General features: G+C 42.8%; 3 protein-coding genes across 4 annotated transcripts; 1 reads left to right on the top strand and 2 right to left on the bottom strand.

Moving 5' to 3' along the window:
* Nucleotides 1–4,287: 4,287 nt before the first annotated feature.
* LOC306793879 (carbonic anhydrase 1) lies at nucleotides 4,288–10,431 on the bottom strand. Its single transcript, XM_079291674.1, has 7 exons — nucleotides 10,270–10,431; nucleotides 9,821–10,018; nucleotides 8,344–8,462; nucleotides 7,951–8,043; nucleotides 7,784–7,846; nucleotides 7,537–7,692; nucleotides 4,288–5,810 (listed from the first exon to the last, which is right to left on the bottom strand). Exons 1-7 carry the CDS (start codon nucleotides 10,301–10,303, stop codon nucleotides 5,691–5,693), a joined length of 783 nt encoding a protein of 260 aa, XP_079147800.1. The 5' UTR covers nucleotides 10,304–10,431; the 3' UTR covers nucleotides 4,288–5,690.
* Nucleotides 10,432–11,592: 1,161 nt separating this feature from the next.
* Nucleotides 11,593–13,225, bottom strand: rad51b (RAD51 paralog B). The gene has a single exon (XM_079291716.1). It carries the CDS (start codon nucleotides 13,220–13,222, stop codon nucleotides 12,131–12,133), a length of 1,092 nt encoding a protein of 363 aa, XP_079147842.1. The 5' UTR covers nucleotides 13,223–13,225; the 3' UTR covers nucleotides 11,593–12,130.
* A 109-nt stretch (nucleotides 13,226–13,334) lies between these two features.
* rbis (ribosomal biogenesis factor) lies at nucleotides 13,335–15,219 on the top strand. Of its 2 annotated transcripts, none has more exons than XM_079291717.1 (4): nucleotides 13,335–13,433; nucleotides 14,486–14,601; nucleotides 14,688–14,804; nucleotides 14,904–15,219. In XM_079291717.1, the coding sequence occupies exons 2-4, from the start codon at nucleotides 14,491–14,493 to the stop codon at nucleotides 14,970–14,972; spliced, it is 297 nt and encodes a 98-aa protein (XP_079147843.1). In that variant the 5' UTR covers nucleotides 13,335–13,433; nucleotides 14,486–14,490; the 3' UTR covers nucleotides 14,973–15,219. The 2 variants fall into 2 exon arrangements, with proteins under 2 accessions (XP_079147843.1, XP_079147844.1); XM_079291718.1 differs by having other exon boundaries at nucleotides 13,376–13,445.
* The last annotated feature ends 3,410 nt before the right edge of the window (nucleotides 15,220–18,629 follow it).

Raw genomic sequence — 18,629 nt, 5'->3', positions numbered from 1 at the left:
CCCGTCGTATAGTGGACTCCAGTTTGTAAGCTTGAGCAGCAATGACCACCGTATAGCTGAGAAGATTGTCCAAACACAAAAGAAAGAAAAACTGATTTAAAGCTAAGAGGAAGCATGTGCATGCGGGGGCCTCTCTGGGCCAAAGATAACTTCCAACACACCGTTGGATGGAAAAGTGGCGCCCAATGAGGCCAACGGCATCCAATTAATAAGCATCTTGTGGATTATGGGTTCAAAACAGACACACAAAATGCTCACCAAAAAGCTTTTTATGATTAAGAATGTCCGATCCTTTAAACAAGTGTGGTGTGACTGATTTAAGACATTATTTTTAACAAAGCAGTGGACGTACTGGACATTGAAATAAAGTGCGGTAAGAGAAGAAAAAGAGGCCACAATAGGAGATGATTAATATCGAGGCTTTCGGTTGATGGACACGATTTAAAACAAATGTTTGTGCTGATTCGTTTTTCCTCGTGGGAAACTAAACAGAGTGCTTCCACTTGAATGAATATTTGCATTTTTACTTTGTTTATTGACATATTTTGTCATCCCCATGGCCTTTGAATTCAACTCACTGAATGGATTACACCGTGACTTTGCCTGTAGAGGTTTGAGAGTCACTCTACGGGTCAGTGTTTGTTAATACGTGCATGTCTGGGAAACAAAGTAAACACTTGCATGTGCTTTATACAAAGGATTAGGCTCTGAGATGTAATACGTTTGTTTCATTTCAATCTATTTCATGCTTTATATTCCCAGAGTGTGTTGAAACATTTATTTCTGAATCAAACAATAAGGGAGAGCATAATGACGCACACTTTTGTCACAGTGGATTTCACTAAAGTCAGTGAAACACTCTACTTGAGAGGTCGGTGTTTACATAAAATGGCAATGAAGACCAAGAAGCAGGAAATTACAGAGGAGATTTCTGTAGAAATGTTTACGTGAGACCATTCCTGAATACTATCTTTGAACTGATGACTTGTAGATGTGGGAATGAGGAGTTTTGCGACAGAAGCAGATATGAAATGAATATGCCATTCATGGTGCTTTTTTACTTTATCATTTGAAGAATGTTCTCATAAAGACAGTTATAAAAACACTGTCTTTATGGCAGAGCTTTGGTAAACAGGTAGGCAGTCAGCAAATACAAACGAACCCAAAACAGGGGTGAGGCAAAACACTAAGACGCACTGGTTACTCAGACGAAGTGGAGCACAGAGACTAAATACTGGAGGGAGGACGAGAGGTAATTGGGAACAGGTGACGCTGATCAGGGAGAGGAAAGGTGATCACACGAGGGCATGAAGTCAAGTTACCTGAAAGGTAAACGACAAAATAAAACAGGCAACCCGAGAAATATATAAACGTGAAACCAAGGAAAACATAACTTCTGGGAACTTGACGAGGTGTTACAGTGAGAGGAGTATCTACTGACGTATTTCACGCCATATGACAAAACTTTAAAATCTCCAAAGCTTATATTGTATATATATATATATATATATATATCCATCTAACCAAAAACCCTTTAAAAAAAAAACCTTCCACTTATATCATCAATAAAATCCATTTAAACGACAATACGCCATCGTCCTCTCATGTATTCCATGTGCGGCTCAGCGAAGTGCAACTAATGCAAATCTGTTATGCCGTTGAGGTTTCTGACCTTGCTGCAGACCAGGACCGGCCGTGTGCTGAACTCTGATCGGTCTATTAAAGCATGTTTTCAGGGAGACAAAACATGCAAGTCAGCGTGGCCACATGTGTGTTACACGATGGTGACCCAGCAGGATATTTCCTCTCACCCAGCTGTCACAACAAGCAAGTGAAATGAAGAGATGCAACACAAAGGCAGCGCCGGTGGGATAATAGGACTGTGGAAAAAGGGACGCTGCACTGAGATGAAGGTGATCAAAACCAGTGTTTTTCAAACAATCCAGCAAGGAGGATGGTAAAAGGACATCTTTGATTTCATTTACACCTTTAGTTCGGTTAGTTTGTGCAGAGAATTTCATTCAGAACAACTGGTTAAGTTCGTCGAAGAAAGCGTTTTAAAATACGATAAGAATATCAAGTTTCTATTACACCAACAGCAAGATACATTTGAGCACGTATGTTAACGTTCAGAGCAAAAGTACAAGCACTTCAGCATTTACACAACATACGAAGACGTTTTCCATTACACAGGACATCTCCATCTCCGTCTCCGAACTATGTTTTTATCACCAAAACACACGCCACTGATACGCCTGTTTCCACACGTCTCTGCTATTTCCCCTATCAGTCACTGTGTTATGTTTATTCATGCAAACATCCAGCAACCTTGGTGCAATGACTGCAAATGCAACACATTGCACACACACACAGGTGGGTGAGGCGACCCATCCGCTCGGTTTTCCCTCAGCTCGTGTCTTGAGCTCTCATTGGCTGTAGCTCCCCAACAGACTCCCCCACACGTCCAGGTACAGAGAGGCCAAGCTCCGCCCCCCCCTTCTGGTGTCCGATTGAAAAGTCAAGAAACAGAAAGGCACAGTTTGTCGCAGTATAATTTAGTTTTGTGTGAACGACATCTCTCGTCTCGCTAAATGTGCAAGGTAACTTGGCTATGTTACCTGAGCCGTGTTGTATCCAGCAACTCTTTCTGTTGTCTTTTTAATCCCATATTTTTACTTACGTGTCAACAATTTTACCAGGTTTTCTCAATTTGGACAGTCCAAATTTATCAGTCGATAGCTCTCATTTCTATTGATATTTTCTGGACACATTGGGCGACTAAGAGTCCACTGGGGATAACTCCAGCTTTAATTAGAGCTCTGTGTGGTCAAGACAACTTTTCCGGTACGTTGGGGACACACACATTCCTCCACAGAGCCTCAAGACCAGCTGACAAAACGATGGTAACACCAACCCTTCAAGCAGAGGAGGTCGAGAAACTCTGTTGATTAAAACCCGTCTCATCTTCCCGTCGAGGGTTAACACGAGAGGGGAGAAGTCAAGCGTCACTCACATTTCACACAGGGCGGAAATCGCCCATCGCCCACCATCGGTGGTTTCTTTGGAGGATTTTTTCCCCACTCGACTTTAATGCGGGAAAATACTCCGTCCCCATTGCTGAAGGTGCAGTACTTTGGACTGTGGGCAGTTTTATTACAGGCAAGTATTTCCACAGGTACTTACACAATCCACCAACGGGAGCTACTGTTTCTGAAAGAGCTACACTACTGCCCAAAATATAGATTGTTTATGAAAGACTTTGGGCTATGCTGCTTTCATAACATGCCTTATTTCAGACGAGTGGAAAGAAAACATCCAAAATACATAATTTCCACATTGTGAAACAAATCCCTTCATGAAAGGATCAGTTCTTCCTCCACCCCTGCATGTTGCACTCACAGCTGCAGATAGTGCGTGGATGTTTGCAAAAGGTGCACAGGAAGTCTGATAACATCTCATTTCTTTTGTGCCACCACATGATCCCCAGGAATGCTCTTCCAGGAAGTTTAACCTCACGTCAATCTCGAGAGACATTTAACTCTCATCCCATCAACTGGGGGTCCCTGAGGGCACCAGAGACATACAGGTGTTTCATTTCATCTTTCATGACTTTGTCAGTCAATTGGTTGCTAATGACTTCATATCATTGTTTCTGTTTCGACTTTTTTTTTTAAATAGAAATGTATTTGGGTTTCAGGGGACCTCAGTCAAAAGCACCCATTTGCAGTCGCTGCAGTTTTAATAGATAAAATAGAATAGATGGATAACATGTTTGCCATGGGTCCTAATTTAAAGTATCACACACTATCAGGGGGGTAGTTACCCTCGGTCGGACCAACACAGGAGGACATGTGTTCAAAATGACTATTTTAGTTTGACACTATATGCAAATGAACTGTAACTTTCCTTCAATGATAACAATCGGTTTCACATTTTGCTGTGATAGATGATTTCACCAGCCAGCACAACCTAAACATTGAAGCACATGTAGACATACTACTGCAGCATGGGTGTCTCTTTGATACATTCCTTCATTTTGAAATTATTTGGCTGAGAAACAAATGATAAAACAGCAATAATATTTAGAGATAGCATACTTAGAATAATCATTTTACAGACTCGTTTTTCACCAACAAGTCATTTGAGAGTGTGTAGTTCTAGTCCTGTTGGGCTTCAGGTGTTGACACAACAGAATACCAAACATGACGCGGTCTGATTGACTCAAACAGGGAACATGGAGGATTCGTTGACTTGTATAGAAAGAAGCGAAACACTTGACACTTGTTAGTCATAAAATATATTTATTTCACGAGTAAAACGTCCACTTCAGAAATAGAATGACAACAACACATACTCATGGGACATCCCGAATAAAGATTGGCATATGGTCATTTTTTTTCCTTTTTATGTGAATTACAATCTTTCTTTATCGTTTCATAAATGCATAAAGGGCGAACACCAGAGGTCTTCAGCCCCTCTCATGGTCTTTTGTTAGTTCTTCTCCTATACAGGGCCTGACAGACACTATAATCAGATCCATTGGCAGCTTCTTTTCTTCCCGTCTTCCTTGGCAGGGTAATTTATTCCTTGGCTTTGTGCATCAGCCACTACGGCTTCGCCCACAAGGCGACTGTGCGTTTTAAGCTTTAGCACTCGCTGGGGTTTCACAACACACATTTCATGTAGAAACTGAGGATCATTCCTCTCTGTTGATATTCCACCACGGCATCAAAATGCAGCCGGGCTTTTGGTTACAAAACAGCACTTATTTCGCATAAGCGGTCAGGTTAGAAAAGACACAATACTAATAAAAACACAATACAGGATGACAAACGCATGAACGATTTAAAAATGAGGCTGCAAAATAAGAGCAGTGAGCCATTGTCATGATGTTCGGTATCTAACAGTAGCAGCAGCCCGTCCTCATGTCCTTTGCTGCTCTGCACTGCATTCAAATCAATAAGCAGGTCAGCGCCTATAGGCATCATGTCTGCACGAGGCTGAGCGTGCCATGGTGTGTGTGTGTGTGTGTGTGTGTGCCAGAGGGGGATTTTCTGAGTCAATTGTTTGTGATGGAGGCGGCTGCAGCGTTTCATTAAGCTGCTGTGATGCAGAGGCTGGCAGTCGACAGTGATTACAGACTGGCAACGGGAGTGTATGTGTCCAGCGTGTGTGTGTGTCTTTTTTATCTGCACTTTAACATCCTCACAGATGGTGATGTAATCTCATCCTCCCCCCCTCTGCCCACTGCGACTAGCTTATGCGTTCCGCTTCCTGCTGGCACCATTTTGACTGCAGCTTATCTTCATATTTTTCATCCTTGTGGTCTTTGTTGACACAAAAGAAGACCTACGAACACCGGTGATACATCTCTGAAAACATTAGCACCAGATGCTGAATCCTATAAACGTGTCGCAGCCATCGTGAAGTGTTTTGTCTTTTAGAATAAATTATGAAATGGAATCTTTGCTGGCTCGTAGCTTACAGAGAAACTTGAAAATCCTTCAAGTGCTTCACATCGCAGTTAGAATGGCCAGCAACGGGCCACAGGAAGTTGATTGCTTTTAAAAAATTGGATGGAGAGAGATATGTGTGCTTCGTGGCTCACTGCAAAAGAGGTAATTCTGACTAACGGGAGGGGGAAGGGAGAGGACAACAGGGCAGAAAGGGCAAAAGGGGGGGAAGGGGCATTACTTAAAGGAAGCACGGACAGAGCGACCCTTGAGCAGCTGGGGAGGGCGGTAGTTGTCCATCATGCAGCACTCCTTCTCGCCCTCAGCAGAGAAGAGCAGGCTGCGGAATTTGGCCATCTGTGAAAAGGGAGAAGACGGTCCCGTTAGTCATCCCTGCTGACCCGCTGTGACGGTCACTCATCAAAACACGTCACGAGTCTCACCGTTGAGTCATTGACTTCAATTCAGAGTTGTGCCCTATAGTTGCATTGTTGATGCTTCAGGAGAAGTTTCACGTTGTGGGAACCAGGTTTTTTTTTTAACTTTCTTGCCGAGAGTTAGATGAGAAGATTGATACCACTGATGTTACCACTATGAAGACGTAGCTAGCAGTCGGTTAGCTTAGCTTAGCATAAACTGGAAGAAATAGCTAAAGTACAAAGTCAACAAAATCAGACCAGCTCCTCTAAAACGCACCAATTAAAAAGATATATCTCATTTGTTTAATTTTACAAAAACAAAAGTGTAAAAACTACAAATTGTGGTCGTCTACTGTTCGTAGTCTTTATGCTAAGCTAAAGCTAGCCCGCTCCTGGCTGCAGCAACATATTTAATGCACAGACATGCAAGTGGAATCAATATTAACTCTCAGGAAGAAAGTAAATTTGCGTATTTGGCAAAATGTTAAATTATTCAGGCCTAGCAACGCCACGTTGTGAAAATACTCTTTTACACGTAAAAATCCCAGATTTTAAAATGTTACTTTTATAGATTTTATTGAGGATGCATTATATTTTACCAGCAGGAGGTGTTTCAAACGAAAAACAATCTATTTTCAGCAAAGAAACAGCTGTTTCTAATATTTATTCTAAGATAAGATAACTGGCTGCTGGCGTAAGCTTCATATTTACCGCACAGACATGAAAGAGGTATCGATCCTCTGACCGAACTCGCTTAGGAAAACAAATAAGCGTATTCCCAAAAGAGTCAAAAGTCAGACAAGGCAAGAGGAACCAATCAGCTGCTACAGCAGGGTGTCAGATGACCTATTTTAAAGGGTTTAACATTAACTCTGGCTCATGAATCAGTCTATTGTCATTACACTGCTTCAGCCACATGATGCACACATGGGGTAACTATTCACTCGTGGGACAAAATAATATAATAATGTTGTATTACCTGACGAGAAACCGTTAACTAATGACATGTATTACTTTGTATGAATGAGTCCTTTGTCATTATCTGCTTGACCTGCCTTACATGGCACCAAGTCTAAAGGTTGTGTCAACACGCCTCACATCTTTGCCCTTGAGGCACCTACTCGCCGCCAGGAAATAAACATTTGAGCAGGCGGTGTTCATTCTCACTCGGCCACGAGTGACAAACCTGCCCAGAAGAGGCTGTTAGTTTAGATTAACGAGTTAGAAGTCAAATATCCATTTCAAGAGCTTGGATTAGGGGTCATTTCGGGGAGTAAATACTTAGCAAATGCAGGTGGTGTGTACTGTGGTTACTCAGAATGAAATCACTCATTGACTGAAGCTAAAGTACAGAATGATACATGTGCGGGGTAGACGTATCCTGTTGACTCCCACGTACTGAAACAGAAACACTGTGCAAGAGGAACGGCATCTGTGTGACCTTTCGTTTGCCCTCGTTCTCTTGGTGGTCTCATTTTGAAAGTGCCATATTGCCTTTCCTCCCATTACAGAGGGGCTCTTCTTCTCGTTTCAGCCGCTTGGCTAATCTGAACAATTAAGCCCTTGATTTAGATCGAAGTGTAAGAGAGGATTTGCAGCCGGGGCTATTCTAGGCCAAGGCTTCTGCTGCCGCTGAATGGGCTCTGTGAGCTACAGCCACATACCTGCTCAGCGCTGACACTGATTGACTCTTTGCAGACAATCCAGGTAACGCTCTCCAGCAGAGGGGGTGTGGTCAGGGAGCCGTCATAGGTCCAGTAATCGAGGCAACCAGGGAGCAAGGTGGAAGGGTCGAAGCCGGCGAACGTGGTCTGCTTGCCCTGAAAACAATAAAGAAAGTGAAGAACACGTCAGTCAAATTGTCATAAATCATCAAATTCAGGAGAATATAGGTTTTTTTTATGGACATACTTTGGTCTTGATGTCACTAAAGGTGTCAAGAACCTTCTGGAGACTGGCATTTGCACCGCCAATCTGAAAAAAAAACAAGAATACACATAAAGTTAACTGTATGATCATCTGCAAACAGTATACAAGCACTTTACTACGGTAAACACGCTCTAATCGTTGCTGCTGACCTGCAGGAAAACTCCAACAACAGCGAGCCCATCAGGCTGGCTAGCAGCGTCACCAAAACTTGGGTATTTTGTGTTCCAGTGGACCAGATGGAGCTGGGAAAAAATGACAGAGATAAATAACAACAACGAATCCCCTCAACAGTAATCTTATTGAGTGGAACAGTGCAAACCTGTCATTTCTGATCTGGTAACCTTTAGTGCAAATAACAATATATAACAAGAAAAACGAATTAAGAATAATAATAATAAAAAATAAATAAAAATAATAATAATTTAAAAAAGAAAAATAACTAATTAAAAATTACATTTATATACATATATATCTATATATATATGAAAATAAATAAAAATAGAAATAAAAACAAAAACGTCAGAGTCAGAGCAGATCCGTACCTCAGCAGGATACTTGGTCCCGTCCACGGTATGTTCGGAGCCTTTGTCGTCAGACGCTCCCCAGTGGAAATGAAACTGCTTGAGCCTGTAGATCCCTGAGATGGGGCCTTCTTTCAGAGCTGCAGGACAAAACACACATCGCCCGTCAGTTCATCCCACACTGCACCCGAGTAGTGCCTCATTGATGAGACTTTGTTGTCTTTATACTTTCTGAACAGAAAACATGAGGAGCAGGTTAAAAAGATGAATAGGACATATGTCATTTATATATAAAGACATATTACGTCAACACTCCTGTCACCGTGGCAGACTTCCTATTTCATGAAAGCAGTCTCAGTTCCTGTTGTGTAAGCTCTAGAGTCCAGACAAATACATTCAGCCCTACATGATGTCCACACACTGCCTTCTCCAAACAGGATATTCGTTTCTCAGCAGTCGACCTCAAATGATAAGAAGGTGCAAAACTAATCATGGAGACATTTGAGGTTGCGCCTGAGTTTAAATGAATCCTGGAAAATATAAATAAAGAGCCTGTGCTGTTCATCTTTTCCACTGTGCATACACATGATGCATGACATGATGTGTGACGATGACGTGCAGACTTAGCTTGTCCTTTATTTAGCAGGGCAGGGTGCAGGAAATACCAAGGGAGGATTTAAGAGGCTCGAACTCATCTAGCTCTTATTCTTAGCAAAAGTGCTTTTGTGTTTTTCATCTTGATGTGTGCACAGAAATAATCCATGATTCTGTTGGTTATGTAATCTGCATTATCCTTTATCAGATAAGCTAAAAGGACAACCAATCCAAAATCATCCAAATCTAAAATCCCTTTTCTTGAAATTAACCAATTTTATAGCAGAAGGGGGAAAACAACCCCGCGCGTCTTTACGTGGTAAATCACTCCCACGCATATTTAGCGCATTAACAGTCTACAGAGCCAAGGCTTGTTTGCAGAGTAACATTCGGGTTTTGCACGTTTGACTATCGCTGCAGAAAAGAGTCGGCGTGGGAAATGTTTGCTCGGGGTTACATTACCAATTAAATTAGTATCTGAATGCTTCGTGCTCGGCTTTTGAATGGAGCCTCTGGAGCCGAATCACCAACATTTATTTTTCTATTAAAAAAAAACACAAAATAAAAATAAAAATGTATGTTCGTCTGTTTGATCACTAATGTGAAATCACTGTGCGCTTGTGAAAACGGGGGCGCATTAAACCTGAATGCCGCATTTTGCAGGTTATTGCATCCCATCAATCATCATGAGGACATTGATTGTCTTTGTTTGCAAACCATTCACCGTAAAGCTCCTCTATTTCATCTAAAACATTGCAATAATAATAATCGAAAATGCAGTAAAATATTGCGTTTTTCTCCAGATTGAGACGAAGCATTTCAACGCACACTCCTTAATCAGATTGTGGAGCGTTGATATCAAGTGCGGGCTCCAGAATTCATCCATTATTAATGTCACACTAACTTGAGCTGTCGGTGTCATCGGCGAAGGTCACTTGGAAGGAATGTCCGTTGTTGAGGATCTCAAGGCAGTTGGAAGGGTCGTACTTCAGCTGGAGCGGCTTCAGCCCCGCGTCGTATGCTGACGCACCAGGTAGGATGTCAATGGGAGACTGGCGGGCTCCACTGGCAATGGGGAAGGCATCGGCCCATGTGTCGGGTCCTACAAATGATATAATTATACATTTGTTATTATTAGTATTTGCCCTAAAATATGAGTTTTTAATGACACATATTTGGGTATGGTGATGCGCGTAAAAGGCCCCCTCCAAATGTGCAGAATTAAAAATCTCTGCAGTGACCGGTGCAATCCCTGTTTTCCCATTCATTCTGTTCCCGCTGGTATGACAGGTTGTAACACCCCTCAGCAATGTCATTATAGCATTATAGCCACACGTGCAATGCGCGCCTCACCGTTGTTAGCTGCGTATCCCCAAGCATGAGACATTGTTATAGAGTTTGGATGTACTGGTATCTAGAGCTGTAATTCCCTAAAGCGAGTCGTCCCCAAAGCAGCCAGTGTCGTCCACCTGACAGCTGCAGACCTTATATAGGGTCCCCTGTGAGCGGTGTGTGTGTCGGGCTGGTGTCAGCCACATGATGTCCGCGCAATGACCGGGAGGAGTTTAGATGCGCCGCAACACTGTGGATCTATGCGGATATATCTCTCTCTCTCTCTCTCTCTCTCTCTCTCTCTCTCTCTCTCTCTCTCTCTCTCTCTCTCTCTCTCTCTCTCTCTCTCTCTCTCTCTCTCTCTCTCTCTCTCTCTCTCTCTCTCTCTCGTGTCTAACGGGTTTAATTTACGTGTCGTGTCAGGAAGTAACGGAATTACGCGGCAGCATATGTGTCACCTTCAAACTGAGCGTTGGCTACAGCTGATGCGTGAAGAATGGCTGCGGAAATATACGAATAAGATGCAAGGTAGATAGGCCTCAAATGGTCATATGTTAAGTTATTATTGCATATACATACGCACAGATGTTACTCGTTGGACTCAGTCTCAACTGATACAGAATTAACTGGCAACATTATCATCACATATTACGAACCTATACATGCCACTAACATGCAACAAGTATGGAGAAACAACAATTATGAAGAAGTAATGACTTGTCTCGGTGAGGAATCTTTTTATCCTTCTATTTTATCTTCTAAAATTTCAATTAGCAGTTTGATTGCAGCCTAGTGGCCAGTAGCTCAGTGTGCAACGACAGCTCCGCTCATCAGGAAATCATTCAGGCTGTAATGAACACTGCGGTGATGGTGGTATGGCGCCACCTGCTGTTGGCTAATGAAACTACAGGCTTTTTGTCTTTCTTCTCCCACCATGCAGCTTTGACAGATAAATAAACTGGAACAAAAGTATTATTCTGTGTTATATCATTGAATTCAGGATATTTTTCGGGTCGGGTTTAGTGTTTAAGAAACAGATTGTTGCAATTTCTCCAAAGTTAACTTCTAAATCTAATATACTTCTACATTTCAGAGGGAAATACTTCACTACATGTGTCTGACAGCTTCAGTTACTTAACAGAACACAAAATATAATCAAAAAAAATGTAGTATGAAACTACCCACCTTAATCTGCAACATTGAAGGGATGAAAACAAATAATCCAATAATTTAATACATAACCTGAAATGGGTCATTCTGCATAATGAGTACTTTTACTTTTTGTACTTTAAGTACATTTTGATGCTGTTCATTTTGAACTTTTAACAGGTTATGAAACCTCAGTTTAACACCGATGCCTTCATGTGGATTATGTGGAGAGCTCTTCCTCCGGCCAGGAGCCGAGCGTCGCCTCGCTGCTCCGCCGGTCCCCGCTGGAAGCAAACACCGACACCACGCTGCTGGAGGCCCAGGCCGTATTGATGGGCCCGCTGGAAGGAAGAGAACCAGAACCAGGACTGCATGAGGCGGACTGTCAGACCCCGCTGCAGTAAAATGGGACTCTGGTGCTTTAGTGAGTGGGGCCGCCAACATCAACACAAAATGAAAGATTTTGAATGCAGGACTTTTACTTGTATTTCTACACTGTTGTACTACTTTTGCTTCAGTGAAATATCTAAGTACTTCTTATAGCTCGGAATTCTAGTAGTAGGGCAATTAGCAAAAAATATGGTGCCAGATATAAACTTTTGTCATCAGTCTGTGATGAGTGAGGATGAAACAAGTCAGGTGAAATGATGTATTGGCTTTAATAAAGTAACCGTGTGTCTCTCTCTCTCTCTCTCTCACTCACACAACACACACACACACACACACACACGCGTCATTGCTGTGTTTGTTCAGTCCGGTCCATAGGTTCGGTCTGGTTGTAGTTGAATTCCGTCTGCACCCTGATTGGCTGGAGGCCCGGATCTGTGCCCTCATACAAGGCCCCCTGACCGTCCTCTCCATCCATACAGATGCCCTGCTTCTCAATGGTGTAGTTCAGCACAGCAAACGGAGCCACGGGCGACTTGGCGATCAGTATCTGTCGCTGGCGTGCGTCCACATACTGGACAATAAGACGCGTGTTGACACTGTGACTCCACGTGTTCCCCAGAGCCGCTGTCACGAACCCTGAACCCCCCTCCGAACCGTGACCCCCCAGGTGAGTTGTGATCTGGTTGGTGAGAACCACAGGTATGTTGAACTGGTGGGCCAGGTACTTGAGGGTGGAGGCCTCGTGGCTCAGCATGTTGCTGCGGTGCATCAGGTTCCCGGGCAACGTCGTGTCAAACTCCTTTCTCACCACTGAGGCCACGGAGTCCAGGATGATGAGACCCGCTCCGGTCGAGATGATGTCCTCTTCCAGTCTGTCCAGTCTGTTGAGGACATTTTGACAGGTGAGCTCCCTGAAGACGTGCACCCGCCCGGCCATCTGCAGGGCTCTCTCCCTGCAGCCGAAGTGGTCTGGGAACCGGCTCTGAGCGATCTCCACCAGCCTCTTAGCAGAGAAAGCAGACTCTGTGTCTATGTAGATCACACCGCTGTCCAGGCCGCCCTGGCTCTTTGGCAGAGTGGCCAAGACGCTCAGCATCAAACACATCTGGGTCTTCCCACAGCCAGAGGGCCCCGTCACCTCTGTGAGGGTCCCACGGTGCAGACCGCCCCCCAGCAGTCTGTCCAGGGCGGGCAACGACGTGGAGAAGCAGGAGTGTTGCCTCCACAGCTCCAGAGCCGTGGTGACAGGCGGTGCGACGGCTCTGCTCACCGACTGCAGCAGCTCCGAAGCTCTCCGGTAGCTCAGCTCCGCGACATTCATCACCTCAACAGGACTCAGAGACAACAGGTCCTTACAACTTTCTATTTGATGCCGCTTGAGTTGCTCACACATGTCGTCTGAGACGCCGGCTCGCTTCAGCTTTCTAGTCGCCATGTTGGCGTCTTCTCACCGGGTCTCCATCAACTGCTTTAACACGACAGCGACATTAAAAAACCCACTTGCCCGCCGGTCGTGTTCTTCTCGGTTCTTCTTCTTCGCCATCTTTGACAGCAGCCGTCGCACGCAGATGACGTAACAAGGACGGTACGTTCGCAGCAGCTAACACGTGAGGATATCAACAGCGACGAGCAGCTCCTGAAATACGGTTTGTTTTTAGGTATTTACGGCTGAATCGTTAAGCTATGAACACCGTTTTATATCCCGTTTGTTAAATGTAATCAACATCATGAGAAAATGACAAAAATATCGAATGCGACACATGTACAGTGTTGGCAACTAGCTGGCAACAACATCCGTGTTAACCTATATTTTAACTGCTTATCCAGAGGGATGTTTCCAGTTGAATGTTTATTTAAATGTTTCTCCAGCAAACAGACTACGAGTTGTATCTGTTCACCTCTAGATATTATCAGGACTCAATTCCTCAGATATTGTATTCCACGGTGTGGAAAAATACTCACTTAAAATACAAAAGCATGAGCATCAAAATATACTTCAGTACCAAACTAAGAGCACTCATACTGCGACCCTTTTCAGACAAGTATTATATTATAATTCCAATTATTAATGCATTAATGTGTTCATTGCTTTAACGTGGAAGCTTGTAAAGGTGCGGCTAATTTTAATTAATTTACAGACTGCTGAATATCTTAATTCATACAACATAACAATGTGTCAAAACTCATTCGTTGATTTATATTTATAACCTGATAATCAATAACTAACACTGTCAAATAAATGTAATGCAGTAAAAGTATAAAGTTGCATTACATGCAAATATTCATGTACTCTATTGTACTTTGTTACGATCCTCTCCTACAATCCATTTATAATTCATATATTTCTCATATGTTGGCAGGCCAATGTCCTATATGTGTAAAAGTATTATTGTCACTTCTGCTTCTAGTGCATTAGATTCACTTGGAAGGTGCTTTTCTCAAAAGCGACTTATATCTTTTACTTATTTGAGACCACCTGTGGTGACGGTTTGTTTTCTTTTTGCTTCAACTCTTTATAAAAGTTGTGCATGAAATCAGCTGAAAAATTGGAAAATGCCCGAATCGGTGCGTTTGGCCTCAATTCATGCAGCGTATTCATCTGAACCTCTTGCATCTGAAACACTGCAGTAAGGATTAAACCTAGAAATGAAATCCCCTCCCGTGAGCTGATCCAAGCTAATTGGTGTTCTCTCCTCAGGTAACATGGGGAAGAATAAACCAAAGGGGAAGAAACAGAAGAACGTCTTTCGAGTGGAAAACAAGCACTTGAAGCACAAGAACAGAACGAAACCCGTGAAGACGACGCTCAAACACGTAAGATGTCTTTGTTGTCGTTTCTTTCTTTCTTGCATATATTTGTATGTAGTGTTTGCTGCAAACTGTAATTTGTGGATTCACAGATCAACGCAGTGAAGAACGAGAAAGTGGAGAAACTCAATCAAGTCTTTACAGAAGTCCAGCGGGATGTTACGAGTATCTCCAAGTCTGTTGCTCCCGAACCAAAGAAACAGACAAAGGTAGGGGTGTAAAGAAGAATTAAAACTTGTGTTTATCATCCAGCATGGTACTCCTCTTAATGTTTGTAATGCTCATGTGTTTTTTTGTTTGGTCTTTAGGTTGTCAGAGAGCCACCAAAGGAATCTGTAAACGTTGACGGTGCTGCTCAACTCCTCTCTCAGCTATAATGGAGCATGAACCGGTCATGAAGTCTGAGGACAAACACGCTGACCAGCGGTTTGTGCGTCTCTCTGTGTTGGACATGTGAAAAAACATAGTCAGCTTACGTCCAATGCATTGAGACATCACATGTCAGAATGAGGACTGCAGATGAGCTGAGAATGAATAGAGGTCATCACATATTAGGAAAACCTTGTGTGTGTGTATTTTTAAGCATTCTGTAAATTCAGTGCAAATAAATGTAATCAATTAACAGACGTGTGCTCGGTGTTAATTGTGATATTGTTTCAGCAACAAAGGAGTTTTCTTGTTGTTATTGATTCATATTATTTTGTGTAGACATGTTTGCTTTATGGGCTGCAACTAATGATTATTTTCCTGATAGATTAATCTGCTGATTATGTCCTTGATTAATTAATGACGTGAGAAATGCCAATTATAATCAAAAACCCACAGTCCGAAACACGCCGTTCACTGTCATGTTTAATAAAAACATCCGCAAAACTCCACATTTGAGTAAATGGAATCAGATATTTGGCTTTTTTTGCTTGGACGGTGCCTGAACCAATTAACAAAATAGTTGCTAATTAATTTCCTGTTGATTGACTAATTGTTTTATCTCTACTTTATTTTCTTACGTGTTGATATTGGCGCCCTCTTGAATGTGGAATGCAATTAAATGCGAACATATTCGAAATGTGCACTTCATCATATTATCTTTGAGTTTGTGTTCTTTTTTGGCAAAGCAGTTCAAGGCTTCACACCTTTTATTCTCATGCTTTTCATTCTCCTGATTTGCTGTAAATGAAGTCACAGAGGAGATCATGGTGACTGCTGTTTGAAGTGATGAAAGTGTTTGCTTCAGAGAGCGTTGTCCTCGTGGAAGTCATTCAAACTTTATGCAGAAGTTTACAAAACCAGAATTTAAATGAGAATTCCACCAACATAATTAAAAAGTAAAATGTTCACCGCTGTGTTTGTTTCAGAGAGGTGTTGAGGTTGTATCCCAGCCATCGATTTCAGGGCTTCACACTGTCATTTCTATTAGGACTGCGCCTGAAGAGGAAGTATAGATTTTTCGGGCTCCAACTGCGAGCAGCCGGCCGGTATCGGCATCAGGGGTCATGTGTGTGCCAGAGCCCAGCTGATTGCTTGTCTTCGTGGCGACCTTTGAGTTAGCTGGTCAATACATTTGGAGCAAGGTGAGAGCAGGAGTGAGGCCTGTAAACAAACCAAACCATGACATAAATGAGCTGAGAAGGAGATTCTCAAGGTGCGGATGGCTAAAATAAAGATTTCTTATGTTGTCCAGTGGAGGTAGATTTTAAGACGATAAGATGAACTTGTTAGTTTCTACATCCAGCAGTCAGGGAGCAACATGTATACTTATTTGGAGTCATGTTTGTGTTCACCGGACTCGTTTAGTCTCCAGCTGCTCCTGTGGGAAATATCTGACTCTTTAAATTCTCCGCTGTGCCATTTGATGCTGAAAACATCTGCCTGTTGTGCTTGAAATCATTGCTGACGAGAGGGCACCAATTCATTCAAGCTTTGATCCATAAAACCAAAACTACGAGCTGAAAGAAGCTAAAACGCCACATAAAGCTAAGGGGGAACTGTTCTTTCACATCAAAAGCAGCAATTTGATCATTTGTTAATGTAAAAATATTGATGAGAGCAGCTTCAAAAGATGTAAAGTGGTTGAAGCAGGATGCTGATACTGAACGCAAAGCCCGTTTGGCGTCAATAAAAGTTCCAAAAAACGACAGCATCCTGCAATGCATTAGATCCACGCCTTCAGGGCAGAGACGTTCATTCCTGATAGGGAGGGGAAGGTCTTCAGCTGGAGACGATGGGCGAGGAGAGTGTAGCAGATGCATTATTAAGGTGTCCGGTGCTCCCCACTGCGATGCAGATGGCTGCACCGCAGCACCGGCTGTGGGGCTGCATCGCTACACCCCCCGGGGAGACGGATATCATCCACACATTGAATTATGAATGCGAAGTGCTCGAGCTGGAAGGGGGTGGTTGGATCTGTGGCGATGGGGTGAGGCGGTGTTTGTGTGTTCGTCAGCAAAAAGAGTCTTTTTTTTGGTTGTCGTTAGTCGTGGAAAAAACTGCTTGTTGCTTTAACATTTTCATTTGATCCAACTTCAAACTTAAGAGGCATCGATATATGAAATGCCAAGGACTGACGGACAACGCCAATGATGCGATATTTTCTAGCAGAGAATTGATTTTCAGAAATTAGATTCATAATTAAAATTGTGTCTGGTGATAAAAAGCACCTCCCAGGCTCTTTTGATTGGACCTCATTAGGCGGTTGCTTAATTGGATGTAATCAAAAGAGACATTTTAGACAACTGGCAGAGTTGGAAATGTCCACAAGATGGTGCTCTGGATGGGCTTATCAATATGCATGGTGACAAGCGAGGAAGTGTGTGTGTGTGTGTTTGTGTGTGTCTGCTTGTGTTTTGCCAATGCAGATTTGCTTTTCACAGCCATTTCGGATCGCAGCAGTTGTGACAACCCAGGCGTCAGTGTGTTTTAAAGAACTGTTCTGTCTCCCTTCCTGTTCACCTTGTACACCACTGACTTCCAGTACAACTCGGGGTCAACTCGGGTTCACAGACTAATTTCCTCTTGGGGATGAATGAAGTACATTTCTATTCTAAAGCCTTACTCCTCTCTCAACTTCTTGATTTCACTTTCTTTTTTTTTTATAAATATGAATGCCGGCGGTAGCAAAGACGTACATGGTCATGGCTAATGCCTGAATGAAATGTGCTTTTGAATGATTGCTGCTCCTCTGAACGCTTGGTCTTGTCAAAAGAGAAGCCGGTGAATCATTCAAAGCAAAGCTGCCTTGATGTAGAAAGAAATGAGCAATGTGCAATTATCGTTTTTAAAAGGTCAAAATTAAAGTATTAGTCAACATGAAATCTGACGCATCTAATGTGTCACAGCATCAACATCTGATGAATCTGCCTGAACAGGATATACGTTATAAAAGTTCAACTTTATTTCAACATATATTCCCTTTAAACAACGGATGCCTTCCCCTCCAGTAATCTCCCTTTAATGTGTTTGAAGGCATTTTGCCAACAAGTTAGACAGCCAAGATTCAAATTATGATTAAAGTTTCCTCCTCAGACCAGAGTCCAGTTGAGCAATGTTCAAAGATTCCCCTCACGCGCTCACGCCTGCACACTTATCGCATGTGAATCTGTATATTTGGCTTCAATCTTCAGATTTGAAGTCAGGGATGTTTTTGGGCTGCTACTGTGCCCTCAGTGTGATTTGCTGTTTGATGGATAGTCTGTCCCTCTGAAGGTCAGATCAAACCCATGTGGTGTTATTCCACAGACACACCTACAGCATCCCTGACTGACTTAGTTAGCAATGTTATTCATGTTCAATCTGAAAAGGTCTCATGGTTCCTGATCCTCAATCCGATCTCCATCCCTTTACCGTCTTGGGACTCCAGTTAGAGAAATATTACAGAATAAATCAAGCTTTTATTCTCATTTTTCAAGTGTTTTTGCAACAGTTGTGATTAAGCTTGTTACAGTGCGGTGCTTAACACCTGGGGTAAAGGTGAAGAAGCCTTGATTAAGAGGGCTCCTCTGAGTTTACAATGTTAACAGTGCTAACAGTGCTAACAG

Source organism: Melanostigma gelatinosum, assembly GCF_949748355.1.
Source record: "Melanostigma gelatinosum genome assembly, chromosome: 20".
NCBI classification, from domain to species: domain Eukaryota; kingdom Metazoa; phylum Chordata; class Actinopteri; order Perciformes; family Zoarcidae; genus Melanostigma; species Melanostigma gelatinosum.
The sequence above is the reverse complement of the archived record's forward strand: the minus strand, read 5'-3'. Positions and strand labels throughout refer to the sequence as shown.

Excerpts from the sequence above, each read along its gene's own strand:
- LOC306793879 (XM_079291674.1), bottom strand. The coding sequence starts at position 10,303 with ATGTCTCATGCTTGGGGATACGCAGCTAACAACG. Across the intron at positions 8,044-8,343 it reads GGACCAAGTATCCTGCTGAG|CTCCATCTGGTCCACTGGAA; the intron begins GTACGGATCTGC and ends ATTTTTTCCCAG. Across the intron at positions 7,693-7,783 it reads TTAGTGACATCAAGACCAAA|GGCAAGCAGACCACGTTCGC; the intron begins GTATGTCCATAA and ends TATTGTTTTCAG.
- rad51b (XM_079291716.1), bottom strand. The coding sequence starts at position 13,222 with ATGGCGACTAGAAAGCTGAAGCGAGCCGGCGTCTCAGACGACATGTGT.
- rbis (XM_079291717.1), top strand. The coding sequence starts at position 14,491 with ATGGGGAAGAATAAACCAAAGGGGAAGAAACAGAAGAACGTCTTTCGA. Across the intron at positions 14,602-14,687 it reads TGAAGACGACGCTCAAACAC|ATCAACGCAGTGAAGAACGA; the intron begins GTAAGATGTCTT and ends GTGGATTCACAG. Across the intron at positions 14,805-14,903 it reads AACCAAAGAAACAGACAAAG|GTTGTCAGAGAGCCACCAAA; the intron begins GTAGGGGTGTAA and ends TTTGGTCTTTAG.